The sequence below is a fragment of the Dreissena polymorpha genome, chromosome 6 (genome assembly GCF_020536995.1).
Source record: "Dreissena polymorpha isolate Duluth1 chromosome 6, UMN_Dpol_1.0, whole genome shotgun sequence".
In the NCBI taxonomy this organism is placed as follows: domain Eukaryota; kingdom Metazoa; phylum Mollusca; class Bivalvia; order Myida; family Dreissenidae; genus Dreissena; species Dreissena polymorpha.
In genome coordinates, this window is record NC_068360.1 from 54,637,534 (window position 1) to 54,652,904 (window position 15,371).

At 37.0% G+C, this 15,371-nt stretch overlaps 2 protein-coding genes across 2 annotated transcripts in view; one reads left to right on the forward strand and one right to left on the reverse strand.

The window, feature by feature from the left end:
• LOC127834502 (uncharacterized) overlaps positions 1 to 10,790 on the forward strand; it is a 155,600-nt gene extending 144,810 nt beyond the window's left edge. Inside the window, exon 8 of the mRNA XM_052360376.1 lies at positions 10,686 to 10,790. Within this exon, the coding sequence (XP_052216336.1) occupies positions 10,686 to 10,737 (52 nt within the window). The 3' untranslated portion in view covers positions 10,738 to 10,790. The remainder of the gene's footprint in view (positions 1 to 10,685) is intronic.
• The window catches only part of LOC127834501 (uncharacterized), a 188,817-nt gene that overhangs the window by 113,063 nt on the left and 60,383 nt on the right, over positions 1 to 15,371 (reverse strand). The window lies entirely within an intron of this gene.

Genomic DNA, 15,371 nt, shown 5'->3' on the forward strand with positions numbered 1-15,371 from the left:
CTCTCATGTACTACCTCAAATATATATAACATCGAAATTGTTCTGAAACATGACCTACAAGTTATAAGTAACTGGGCAAAACAATGGCTTGTAGATTTTAATCACATAAAACCGTGGCTATGTTGTTTTCATCACACCATGCTGTTCCCCAACCACATGTTTTTATTTAATAATGTACCGGTCAATTTGGTAGAAAACCACAAACACCTCGGTCTTACACTCAGCTCAAACGGTAAATGGCACGAGCATATCATTAATATAGTAAAATCGTCATCAAAAAACTTGGAATTATGCGAAAAATGTTGTTTTAGCACATAGTTATGTTTATTCTCCTGGACAGGACTTCCCTATCTCAAGGTTGTACTGTATGTTTTATTTCCAATGCTTTACAAACCATGATTTTCTTTCGTATTTTACTTGCGCACCTGTATTTTGCTTTCTTAAGACAAATGTTATCTTGACCATGTAAAATATAGCTTTACAAAATCACGCTATCGTCACGAATATATGCAATGTAAAAAACAAAACAGGGAAAGACCACCAATAATGTTGTTAGAACTTTAGGTCCTACCCTTTTTTCAAAACAGTTGTATTTCTATGTATGTTCTGTAGTTTTAAGGCTCTCAGCGCTTTGATTCCTTTTCAGCGGGCGAAATTTGCGCCAAGTCCGTGATTAATTTCGAAAAGGTCAACAAACTCTCGTACGAGGTCGTGATTCACGCCTACGACGGCTACGGCAATTCCACGACCGAGACTTTGACGCTGCTCATCAGTGACGTCAACGAGAAACCGGAATTCACAACAACGACTTGGACGATCACGAAAAACGACGAAGGCGGGGTAAGGAGCTACTCGCAGCGTGCGAATGCGTCGGGTGTAGAAATGTCACGCTTGTTTTATGTCTTGGGTTGTCACGTGATGAGTGTGCGTCCGTTCGTGTTTTGATTGTGTCACTAATAAGAGTGTCAATTACACGTGCGTCCCTTTTGAAAATGCCTTGTGTGGGTTATTAATTGACCACTCAGAGGCGTCGGAGCTGGGGCGTCAGGGGCGGCGGCCGCCGCCCCAATATTTTCTGCAAAAATGAAATTTCGGCAAAGACCTTTTTCATTTTTTCATTTCAATACCCGTATATTTGAAAATATCTTTACCACGAAGCAAGGTAATCACGCTTTCGCGGTTACGACAAGTGTATTGTTGATTGTCATCACCCGCCCGCGGTAGTGTACTTGTCAAATATGTTGTTAATTGATCGGTCTCTTTTTTAACGATAATCCCTTTATTCTTGAGTAATTAAACCTGGGAATCTTAAATTGTCGGTATGGTCTACGCCTTTGCTTCTTTTTGTTAATATACAGGAAAGAGTGACATAAAACAAATGTGCCAATAGCCAATAGTCCTTACATTGAAATATTAACAAAATTAAAGATACTTCAAGATACCTGAATTAAGTGTAATAACTCAAAGTAAATCGATAATTCTAAAAAAACTTATTTAATGTTTTTTTACTACTTTTATGTGTCATTTCAATATGTCTACTCCAAACATACCAACGAATTTCAAATTTCAAAAACGGAATTTCGGGCCAAAAATCCCGAAGAACGTTCTTTCAACCCACATGATCCTTATTGTTGTACCGCCTGCTACAAAGTACAAACTGCGACATATAGAGATCACTTCTCCATCGTCTGTCTGTCTGTCGCTACTTTTGTAATTCAGAATATGCCTGCAATAGACGTGTATAAGATCAGGTAGTAGGCATAAAAACGCACCAGAATGCGCCATTTGATGCTAAAATTTGAAAAAAATTCCCTGACCCCCACCAACGGGAGGGCAATACCCCCTCCCATACCCACCCCCTCCGCAGCCCCAATGTCAAATTGCTTCCGACGCCCCTGCCACTCGCCAGCTGTCAATCAATCAGATTTCGTTTATTGCGGCCACATGGTCCGTCAAACAAAGACTGTCGGAGTAATGGAATAAGCGTTTTATGAAAACACAACTTAGTGGGAGGAGCGATCGCTTATTTGGCGACTGGTCAATTGTCATAAATGCATCGTTTGTGATTAATTTCTGTATAGAAGTGCCGCAAGTGAATGTGTAATGATTACATGTGTGCAATGTAAATCGTCACGTTAACGTGATTGCATTGTGAATATGTCACGTTTACATTTGTGAATTTTGAATATTTTAAGTTTTTATGATTAAAGTGTGAATACGTCACGTTTATATGTGTAAACTGTGAGTATGTCAGGTTTACATGTGTTACGTGTGAATACACTAACATCTGTGACCTGTGAATATGTCACGTTAACATGTGTGAAATGTGAAAATTGTAACGTTTACATGAGTGACCTATGAAAAGGTCACGTTTACACGTTTTAAATTTGAATATATCGCCTTCTAAATATAGATCTTTCTGATGTGAATTTTTTATATTATTGCAACATAAAAATCAATTATACGTATGTGTAACGTGTGACATAACGTACATGCAAATTGATTTCGAAGTTTGATTTTGTCACGGTTGAATGACTCCCGTTTTTTTTATAGCTCGTATTAATATGTTGCTTTTAAGACGCTCATTGTAGACATAAATTAAAGCGTGTTTTTTAATAAATAGTTTTCGTTTTATTGTTGAGTATCGGTCAGGAAAAACAATTTGAGTCGCGTTCTAAGAAAACTGGGCGTATTGCATGTGCGTAAAGTGTCATCCAAGATTAGCTTGTGCAGTCCGCACAGGCTTATCAGGAACGACACTATCCGTCTTAATTGGATGTTTGCTAAGAAGAGACATTTAAACGAAAAATGTCATACAAGCGGAAAGTGACGTCCCTGATTAGCCTGTGCGGACTGCACAGGCTCATCTGGGATGACACTTTACGCACATGCATTAAGCCCAGTTTTCTTAGAACGCGGCTTATTTGGTGTTCGGATTTGTATGAATGAAACCACGAGCCTTTAGCTACGAATTAGAACGGTGTAGAATTGTTTATCGATCGCTAAATAATGATAATCCGATAATTACTAATACTTGGTTCTAAAAATATTTGACTTTATATTCGTACAATCTGAATAAGTACCATTGTTCACAAAACTTTACTGTGCTGAGTAAGGCTAACAGCTTGATACATGTAGACATCGATAAATTTATTTAACGAACATATATTATCACAAATTTAAAAATTAGTCGATATTTGCACTTTTTATTTAAACTAAGCACATGTTTAACAATAAATTAATATGAATATTTTTTGTAAAGGTTTACAACGGTTAAGCTTAACTAACATTCAATCGGTCATTGTCGGCTAACTTACTATTTAAATGGACCCAGGGTACTCTTAAGTAAACTACAGTGTACTTAGGGTACGGCAATGATACTAAAAAGTTTTACGGAGTATGACCGGGTATCTATAAGCGTATTTACCGTACTCGGGGTATATTGTAGTATACTTACGAGTACCCGGGGTGCTTTCAAGTAATACCGGAGCCGACAACGACCAATTTATCTTAAATGACAGTTAACGTTGTAAACAACTTGAGCTCTAGTCTGGTTCCCAGCTTATATTTTAAACAAATTGAATACAAAGGGGCAGGTAATCCAGACTACTTGAGCTCTTCAATTTGTAGCCCGGAGAGCAGATCAGCTGTCCGGACTTTAGGTCATAATACACCAAATAGTTTCCCTATATAATTCAATGTAAAAGCGACAACTTTGAGCGAAAATAAATTCAACATTTTGCACATAGAGACCCCCATAACCATACCTTTTCTTAAAGGCCATTCTAAGCGGAATCGATTTATGCAATAAAAAAGATATGTCATGTACAATGCAAGAAAGAACTTGACACAAATCAAAATCGACTGTTTTTGCAACTTTTTTTTTCGGCCGTTTCTTAGTGGAATGTAACCTTTTCTAGTGCAATGGTTTACTATAGTCTTCAAGTGTATCATATTTCAGGGATTCAGTAGTGAACACCTATTCATGCCCTACCATTATCTCCGCAAGATAACACCTGAATAATGGTAAAAAGTGTAAAACATGCCTTCCTGTCAACTATGATATTTTTTTAGAGAGTACAGCCCTACATGAAGCGATAATTTAGTGTATTGTAACCTATAAGACAACGTTTACTGTTAACATCGCGAAAAATAAGCACTTCTCGATACTTATAAACCTATTTTCTATGTGCATGCCAATTTTCAGACCGATCTTTCACGTAAAAATGCTTGAAAATGCATTTTATTATAACGCCTGATAAGCCATGTGGCTTTCGCGTTCGGAGCTTTGATTTATAACGGGCGTTCAGGCGTAAAACGATTACCCTAAATAATTACAATCGGTCAAAATACTGGAATATTGTTACAAGCTATGTAGAAAAAGAAGTAAACAACTATTAAAACGTGTTCATGAGCTCTTTCAGCACAAATTGTTGCGCTTTGAGATGCTCAAGACGAGTTTTTGAACATTTTTTTCTTATTTTCCTCTGAAAACGTATTTTTTTCTTAAAAACTCACGATGCTCCTTAAATTCGTGAAACAAACGCATTTATTCCGTGAAATTTGCCAAAACGCATCATATCTCACTAAAACAAATGATGATTTTCTGTAAATACAGCTTCTTTGTGACAAGGCCTGGTTTTGCGTTTAGGTCATAATACACCAAATAGTTTCCCTATATAATTCAATGTAAAAGCGACAACTTTGAGCGAAAATAAATGCAGCATTTTGCACATAGAGACCCCCATAACCATACCTTTTCTTAAAGGCCATTCTAAGCGGAATCGATTTATGCAATAAAAAAGATATGTCATGTACAATGCAAGAAAGAACTTGACACAAATCAAAATCGACTGTTTTTGCAACTTTTTTTTTCGGCCGTTTCTTAGTGGAATGTAACCTTTTCTAGTGCAATGGTTTACTATAGTCTTCAAGTGTATCATATTTCAGGGATTCAGTAGTGAACACCTATTCATGCCCTACCATTATCTCCGCAAGATAACACCTGAATAATGGTAAAAAGTGTAAAACATGCCTTCCTGTCAACTATGATATTTTTTTAGAGAGTACAGCCCTACATGAAGCGATAATTTAGTGTATTGTAACCTTTAAGAACGACATCGAGGACGAATATGTGGGCGACGTCCACACGTACAAGATGTCGTGCCCCCGAGGCCTTGGCGTCTTCGTCATGGATCCCCTCACCGGATGCGTTACCATGACCAAGGAGTGGGACCTGGACGCGGCCAACAAGCGTCTGGTGACCACCGCCAAGATAAGTCTGTGCACCGTCACGGCCACCGACCGCCGGGGACTGGAGACCACCGCCACGGTTAGTCGGTGCACCGTCACGGCCACCGGCCGCCGGGGACTGGGGACCACCGCCACGGTAAGTCTGTGCACCGTCACGGCCACCGACCGCCGGGGACTGGAGACCTCCGCCACGGTAAGTCTGTGCACCGTCACGGCCACCAACGGCCGGGGACTGGAGACCACCGCCAAGGTGAGTCTGACGTAGACGATGACGGTCATCGTAATATTGGTGCCTTTTTCTGAATTAGACAATACACATGGATGTGAGCGAACTATAATAATCTTAGTGTCTTTCTTATTTCTTTAATGGATTTAGATAAAATTGATGTAAATAATTACGTATATGTTGCCGTAAGCGATTACATTTTAAATGAAGTTTTCGATGACTCACATGATGACGTAGGCAATGACGTATATTATGAACTTATATGATTATGTAGGCGATGTGACTGAAATACGTCACACATTATTTCAAAAACTAAATGTGATGGCGTCAATTCAGCAGGCTGGGGACGAACGATTAGGCAAGTGTGCAAAAGTTATGACGTCGTAAAGGAAACTTTTTGTTAAATGCGTCAACATTGCATATGAGTGACTATGGGACTGACGTAGGTTACGTCGCCATCCACAAATTAAAGGGGGAATGTTGACGTGGTTGATAAAGTAAAATTTTAGAATTAAGTGAAATGGAAAGCGATTTTTGTGACAAACATCTAGTTTATCAACCTTCGCACAGAGATTTGACTGAAACCAGCATAGCCGGATCAAACCACTGACTTCATAACCAACACGTGATGATAGCCTAACCACGTGGTACAATAATTATACCATTGTAATTTTTTTTCATTTCGTTTTTTTTTAATTATTAACCTAAACTTATATACTATTTAAAAATATTTAAATTATCTTACTTTTCATAATATAATACTTAAACAAACAAATATAATGCTACACATTTTAGTAGGATTTTCATGTGATGGACGATATTGTATGTAAGGAACGACAACTCTGCGTGGAGATTGCTAGTTTATTTCATGAAGCCATAATTAGATTACTTTCAAACAATTATACTTTATGGTTTAGCTTTTTTTCTAAATTTTAGTTCAATATAAAGATCAAGGAAGAGGACGACAACAAACCCTTCCTGTCGCAGACCTCCTACGTGTACTGCGCGACCGTGGGTTCCACTTCCGGTACGCTGGGTCAGGTGACCTCAACCGACAATGACGTACTCGACGCGCATAAGACCAAGAAATATGAGTTTGTCGGTACGAGCTTGTTAGTTATTTAGATTGCTATTATTCGTGTTCTGAGAACACTGTGCATAATGCATGTGCGTAAAGTGTCGTCCAAGATTAGCCTGTGCAGTCCGCACAGGCTAATCAGGGACGACACTTTCCGCTTTTATGACATTTTTCGTTTCAATGAAGTCTGTTCTGAACAAAAATCAAATTAAGCCGGAAAGTGCCGTCCCTGATTAGCCTGTGCGGACTGCACAGGCTAATCTGGGATGACACTTTACGCACATACATTAAGCCCAGTTTTTTTCAAAACAAGACACATTTAGTTATTTAGATTGCTATTATTAAAAAGTCATATTTTTCACATCTGAGATTTACGAGCTATTTAATTTTTATTAAATTCTGTAGATTGACATACAAAAAAATATTTTTCACACATATTTGAATTGTGAGCTACTAAACTTTTTAGATTCATATTTTTCATAAATAATATTTTTCGCATATTGTTTAAGAAACCAAGAAATACTAGTTTGTAGTTTGTATTGACGAGCCATTAAGCATCGTAAAATCAAAATATTCACAAATTAAACATTATATTATTCACACGTATTTGGGATACATTGTAATTCTTATTAGTATACATGTATTCTGACCCCTATTAGTAGTTTATAGATTTCTGTTTGTATCATTGTTTGTTCACAGGAAGTGGACCCTTCTACGCATCCGGGACCGGAAGTCTGACGTACGGAGATTTGAGCTCTTACGCAAAAGGCACTAAATTTGAAACCACCCTCAGGGTAACAGGTGTGTGTGCTGTAATTAGGCACGTTTTTCAGAAACAATCATAACGCCACATATTTATGTGAGCCGTGCTCTGTGAAAAAGGGGTTTAATGCATTTGTGTAAAGTCCGCACAGGCTAATCAGGGACGACATTTTCCGCCTAAACTAGATTTTTGCTAAGAAGAGACTTTCTTTAAACATAAAATATCATAAAAGCGGAAAGTATTGTTTAATACTGCATAGGCTAATCTGGGATGACACTTTACACAAATGCATTAAATCATCTTTTCATAGAGCACCGCCCATGTATTACATTAACCTCGTTCTGGGGAAACGGGACTTCTTTCATGTCAATCCTGTGTAGACTGCAGGAGTTTTTTTATGTAAAAAAGGCCGTAAAACGGACCCGATCGCAAATCAAACGGACCCGATCCCAAACCGAAATAATACAAAAAATCATATTCCCCAAATGTTTTTAAGAAAGAAGTCTCTTATGACTTATGCTTATTAGACGCTATATCTCAACTTTATTTTAAAACATCCTACAAAATAAAATATATAACTTCAATTAAGTACTTTTTGTCGATAAAGAATTCCCAAATTTTCCACTTCAATCGATAACAAAAATCCCAATTTGACAAGACTCATTTTCCCCAAACGGCTAGATAAACTCCTGCAGACTGAAATTGTCGTTCTTTAAGACCACATTTTAAGAACATGCATTAAGCTCCCTTTTCATACAGTCTCGGTCATTCATTATATTCATGTATGCACATAAATTATCATTGTGTGAGTGTTTTCTGAACATGTAACGACCTTCTAAATATACAAATAATTAAATTACTCTATGAGGAGTAATATCCAAACAGACCATCGAAGTTGAGAGTTTTTTGCCTACAACTTAGGCGTCAAAAGTCGTTGTTTCCACTGACCCGAACGCTCCTATTTGTTCGCGCCGATAGCTCTTTGTTTTATTATGCGAATGACCTTGTATACAACAGGCTCGTTCTGGAAAAAATGTGTTGAACGCATATGCGTTAAGTGTGGTCCCAGATTAGTCTGTGGAAAATCTAATTAGGGACGACACTTTTTGGACTGCACAGGCGAATCTAGGACGACACCACGTACATGTATTAAGCCTATTATTATGTTTTCCAAGAACGAGGCTCAGTTTCTTGACTTCCTCTGTGCCAGATTCCGCCGGTCACTACGACGAATCCCCTGTCACCATTTTCATCTGCGACCCACCGCCACCAGCGCCATCAAATCCCAACAGCGCTAGTGGCGCATCGTCGGCGTCGGCAACTTCCGGCGGCATAGATAACTTCCTGTATTGGCTGATTCCGGCGCTGCTCCTTCTGGCGCTCATGGCGGGGCTGGCCGTGTATCTCATCCGGCGATGCATCCAAGGCGGCCGATGGTGACATCATTTGAGTCTTATTCTGAGAAAACTGGGCAAAATGCATGTGCGCAAAGTGTCGTCCCAGATTAGCCTGTGCAGTCTGTACAGGCTAATCAAGGACGACACTTTCCGCTTTTATGAATATTTTCTGATTAAAGAAATTCTCTTCTTAGCAAAAATCTAGTTAAGGAAAGTGACGTCCCTGATTATTCTGTGCGGACTGCACAGACTAATCTGTGACGACACTTAACGCACATGCATTATGCCCCGTTTTCTCAGAATGCGACTCATTTTAAAAGCCTCCATATTGCTATCCCTGTTAAATCCCAACTCGGAGACAGACAGATAGCCATGTCTACATTTTATTCAGACTTATAGAACAGTACATCGTCTTCATACCTAAATATATATATTATTTTCTGGTGCGTAAATAGGTACAACAACATATAATTTTGTAACCTGCAATAGTCATTTTAGAATATAAATCAAAATAAACAGATTCGATAACATGAACACTTAATTTGTAACAAGACAGAATATACATTTATTCAACAATACAATTAAGGATCGTATTGCTTATAACAAAAGGTTCTTTGGCATATATGCATACAAGTATGCGTTCTCCACATCTCTAGTAGTGGCTCTACCCAGGAACGGGACTCTGTAGTGTCTCAGTAAGCGTTCAATGCAATAGAGCTTATCTAAAGGTTTAAATTAAATTGTCTCGAGTCGGCAACGTCGGCATGCTTTCGTTAAACGTATTAAATAACGTTATCATTTACCATTACCATTACATATACCCAGTAAAATTGTATTACCGAATATACTGAAAATATGAAAACTTAACAACTTTTTTCAAGTAATGTAATATACCAGTCGTGATATTTTTATCAATATGAACTAATAATTGTAAAAACTACGGTATTTTATGACTTTTCTGTTTTCGTCATTCGTGGTTGACGGTCCCTTTAAAGCCTAGACTGGGTTTTCATTTAGAAGAGACTTCTTTTAACAAAAACATAAATAAAAGCGGAAAACGTCGTCCCTGGTTCGGCTATGCGGACTGTACAGGCTAATCTGGGGCGACACTTCACCGACATGAATGAAGTCCCTTTAAAATAAAATAACTTTATTCTTATTATTTTGAAATGTTAACTCGGCGTTTGTTTTTTTCCGCTCAGCTGTTCGTTTTACCAGTCGCGCACCGTGAAGACGATCCGACCGCTTCAAGACCCAGCAAGGGGCCAGACCCGCGTGATCACCGCCAGGGAGGTCGACGAGCGTCAGGCGGTCTACCGCAAGCCCCCCACCCCTTCAACATCAACGCCTCCGCCACCTCCACCACCGCCACCGACAGATAAAGGGACAATCGCTCCGTGCGAGCTTCCTATCGTCCAGTACGTTTTGTTCTTACTTAAAAATAATTAAGCAGCGGGCATACATTTTCCTTTATTTCAGGGCCAAACCGATTTACGATTTTAACACAAACACATCGGAAAATGGAAGGCGCAAAGTCCTCTATTTTTCCAAAATGAGAAATTAACGAATGTATGTGTCAACGAAAATATCCTTCTTTTGAAAAACAACAACAACAAAATTTTATGCTCGCGAAAAAATATGATCTTACAGTATATGGGTGATATTCATTTGTACTGATACAACTTAATTAGTCCCAGCAACAAAACAATTTGTGCAAACATCTCTGTACGTAGAGTTCTTTATTACCTTATTTTTCGTACTAAACGCCCCGCATATGGTACCCTCCCCCTCAAAAAACAACAACAACAACAACAACAAACAAACAAGTTTTTACCAAACGTCAAAATAAAAATCCTTGTTTAGTAGTCTTACTGACGATCGGTCTGCACTATATGAAAAAAAATGTTATTTTAAGTATCAACTAATTGTCAAACGTTTATTATAAATAGTAACGTTTGTCTATTTTAGCTACCACGCACGTGATGTGGGGAATCTAGGTGCTATGTACCCGAAGTATTGAGATCAGTAAACAGCGATCTCCGTGACTTTTCGTGAATCTTCGGAATGTTATCTTCAGACTATTTAACAATCGGGACACCTCGGACAATTCCGCCATATCGGCGATCGTCTCTCGGGTGTATTTGGTGGAATGATATGTCTAACGCCTGTAGGCGGAAGATATTACACCGAAAATATAGTTCGGGTTACACACCAATAAGTTGCACTAAATCAACCGGTAATACAGATATATAAGGACCAATATCTTTAAGGAGTAATATAATAGAATATTCATTAATGTTAATGTTTAAAATTAGATATTATTGCATGCAAAATTTTCAAATTTTAATAAAATGTTAAGAACGCCAATTAGTTGTTTATTGAAGTGAAAACAACAACATTATTCAAACTTAAAAGAATCAGTATTTCTTAAATTATATTCATTGCAAAATTGCTGATGTTCGGCTGCCGGCAACAATCTTTGAGATAGAATCAATATGTTTATGTTCTATACCATAAACAATCGTACAACACTGTACAATGGTACAGAGAAAACTCTTCCGTGTAATATAAGAAATAGTAAACTCCACGTTGGTCCCAATGGCATTATAGTGACCAGCCAGGCAGTCACAAACTGTATATGGACCATAGCCATAAGGCCCTCAGTGGGGCTATTATCAGTATTGAGACACCTGAAAGGTTTCATGGAATGGAATGAGTGGGGCTTGATTGAATTTCAAAAACGATTCTTTCTGTACATTTGATGATGGCAACCATACAGTACTTCTGGCAGATATTGTTTATATTTTATCCTAGGCATTTATCCAGATGTTGTTATCCCGACCAAGCAACTATCTTTTCAAAGCCTTAAACAATCAAGTGCCATTAAAATTAGGGACAGTGTAACAATGTTCAGTTTGGTAATAGTAATATATTAAGGCATAACTTTGCCCTTGGAAATGAACTCAATTCAGAATGGCCTCTCAAAAAAAGACATACTGTACTGGAAATGTTAAAACTGAGCAGTGGTGTTGTTAAAATTTATATTATTTATCTTTTAAGAAACTTTAAGATACATATCACAGGCATGCCCATGGTTTTGGGTCTTTACTCTTTAGATGAGAAACAAAAGCACTAAATATGGTCGACAGTGCAGGCAACAATTGTAAAAAGATATTTTCCATCCCTGACTGCCATTACTGACATGAAGTAATTTAACTGTAATATGTCTGGAAACAGTGTCAGTCACACTTTTCTAAATATTGATTCATTCATGCATATGTATATATATGTCATACAAGTACAGATCATACAATACAGTCAATTTAGAACATTTAGCAATTGGAAAACAATTATCACAGGTTTTGGATCACAATGCATTGATATATCACATTTTGAATATCACAGTCAAAGTTAATCATTTACATTCAGTTACAAGTAAATAGTCTGTGTATTTGGAAGAAATCTGAAATAACAAGTAGTTACAAGATGTTGAAATCAAGACATAATATATATATACCACAGGATGTCCCATGAAAGGTTTGCAACTTATTTCCAATGGGGCCCTATAGATGGGTGGAAAATGTACAAAAATGGTGGCATTAATACGCATAAATATATCGTTATTTAAACTTGAGACTATAGTCTTGAGATCAAATAGTAATTAGCATATATTATTAAAGACTCTTTAATAAAGAGCATTAGTTACACACTGTTTACTACTATCTTGTCATCACATTTAAATGTACGTACAAATACTTTATTGATGACTTATTTGAACAACAGTAATATATATTCCGGTTATATATATATATAACATATTCAGGCCTCAAAAAAAATGCTAGCTACGCCCCTGAAGAATCTTATTCTTCAGTTCACCTTTTTAATAATATTATTAACAATAGATGTAGCAGAAAGATCAGCTTCGAATATTGAACCAAGGTTTTCAACAGATGATTGAGAAACAATAGTGTGATCATTGCATTTTACATTAAAATAATGAAATTTAGATAATTTCCTTTTGGAACCAAACACTAAACATCCAGTTTTTCCAAGGCAGTTTGTTATCCACTAACCATTTAATACAATTTTCAAGTTCTTTACAAAAAACACTACCGATGATACTAGGATCTTTGTGAAAATAAAGGATGACACTTTCATCAGCATAAAGAATAAGTTTACATAAATACAATAATCAAAAATCACTAATATCCTATATCAGTGTTAAGGCATTATGAAATGGAAATGGGTGTGAAAAGTAACAAGAACCCTACACATTTACATCACAAAACATCTGATATCTACAATTACTGGATATAATATACATGTTGAAAGTTAATATAAAGAGGGCAATTCAAAAGAATGTACAAAAGTAGTAATAAAGACAAAACAACCAATTTACAATGTTAAGATTTATGCAGTTGTTGGCAATAAGAGAACAATTACCATTCTTTACTTTGAATTTTGCAAGTGTAAATCAGAACACAAGAATTTGTTTCCCAGTCACTTTGAGCTATATAAGTGCCCAATGTTTACACTCAGTGAATTTGTAAAACCAACTTATATGTGCTAACTGTCTGTCCGAAAGCTTAAACATTTCCTATAACCTTTGCAATATTGAAGATAGCAACTTGATATTTGGCATACATGTGTATCTCATAGAGCTGCACATTTTGAGTACTGAAAGGTCAAGGTCATCCTTAAAGGTGAAATATAGGGCTTCAAAGCGGTGCAATAGGGGGCATTATGTTTCTGACAAACACATCTCTTGTTTTTACATGAAAAACCACAGACATTGTTGGAATTTGCCACATATTAGGCATTGTGTATACATTTTTTAACTCAATTTTCCACACAATGAAACAACTTTTTTAAAAGGCACCAACAAATGTTCCTCCATACCCTTTGCACGCTAAACAAAGAATCAGTTTTTAGCTCCACTGGCCAAATTTGTTCAAATTATGCCCCTGGGTAAAATTTGACCCTGCCCCGGGGGTCACAAAATTGAAAATTGCTTTTTTAACGCCTATTTTGTGAAAACTTTCAAAATCTTCTCGTCCATAGCCATTGGGCCTAGGTCTATCAAATTTGGTATGTAGAGACATCTAAAAGTCCTCTACCAAATTTGTTCAAATTATGCACCTGGGGTCAAATTTGACCCTGCCCCGGGGGTCACAAAATTGAAGATTGCTTCTTTAAGGCTTATTTTGTGAAAACTTTCAAAATCTCCTCGTTGATAACCATTGGGCCTAGGGCTATAAAATATGGTATGTAGAGACATCTAATAGTAGTCTACCAAATTTGTTCAAATTATGCCCCTGGGGTCAAATTTGACCCTGCCCCGGGGGTCACAAAATTGAAAATTGCTTTTTTAACGCCTTTTTTGTGAAAACTTTAAAAACTTCTTGGCCATAACTGTATGGCATATGGTTACCAAATTTAGTATGAAGTGACATGTAATAGTTCTCTTCTTAGTTTGTTAAAATAATGCCCATGGTGTCAAATTTGAAACTGCCCCAGGGGTCACAAAATTGAATATATGCTTATAAAGTGCTTATTTTGTGAAAACTTCAAATATATTCTTGTCCATAGCCATTCGACCTAGGGCTATCAAATTTGGTATGTAATGACATCTTATAGTCTTCTACCAAGTTTGTTCAGATTTGAAACTGCCCAGGGGGTCACAAAATTGTATATATGCTTATAAAGTGCTTATTTTGTGAAAACTTCAAATATTTTCTTTTCCATAGCCATTGGACTTAGGGCTACCAAATTTGGCATAATGACATCTTATAGTCCTCTACCAAGTTTGTTCAGATTTGAAACTGCCCCGGGGGTCACAAAATTGAATATATGCTTATAAAGTGCTTATTTTGTGAAAACTTCAAATATATTCTTGTCCATAGCCATTGGACCTAGTGCTACCAAATTTGGTATGTAATGACATCTTATAGTCCTCTACCAAGTTTGTTCAGATTTGAAACTGCCCCGGAGGTCAAAAAATTGAATATATGCTTATAAAGTGCTTATTTTGTGAAAACTTCAAATATATTCTTGTCCATAGCCATTGGACCTAGGGCTATCAAATTTGGTATGTAATGACATCTTATAGTCCTCTACCAAGTTTGTTCAAATTATGCCCCTGGGGTCAAGTTTGACCCTGCCCCGAGGGTCACAAAATTGAACATATGCTTATATAAGGCCTATTTTGTGAAAACTTTAAAAACTTCTTGGCCATAACTGTATGGCATATGGCTACCAAATTTAGTATGAAGTGACATGTAATAGTTCTCTTCTTAATTTGTTAAAATAATGCCATGGGGTCAAATTTGAAACTGCCCCGGGGGTCACAAAATTGAATATATGCTTATAAAGTGCTTATTTTGTGAAAACTTCAAATATATTCTTGTCCATAGCCATTCGACCTAGGGCTATCAAATTTGGTATGTAATGACATCTTATAGTCTTCTACCAAGTTTGTTCAGATTTGAAACTGCCCAGGGGGTCACAAAATTGTATATATGCTTATAAAGTGCTTATTTTGTGAAAACTTCAAATATTTTCTTGTCCATAGCCATTGGACCTAGGGCTACCAAATTTGGCATAATGACATCTTATAGTCCTCTACCAAGTTTGTTCAGATTTGAAACTGCCCCG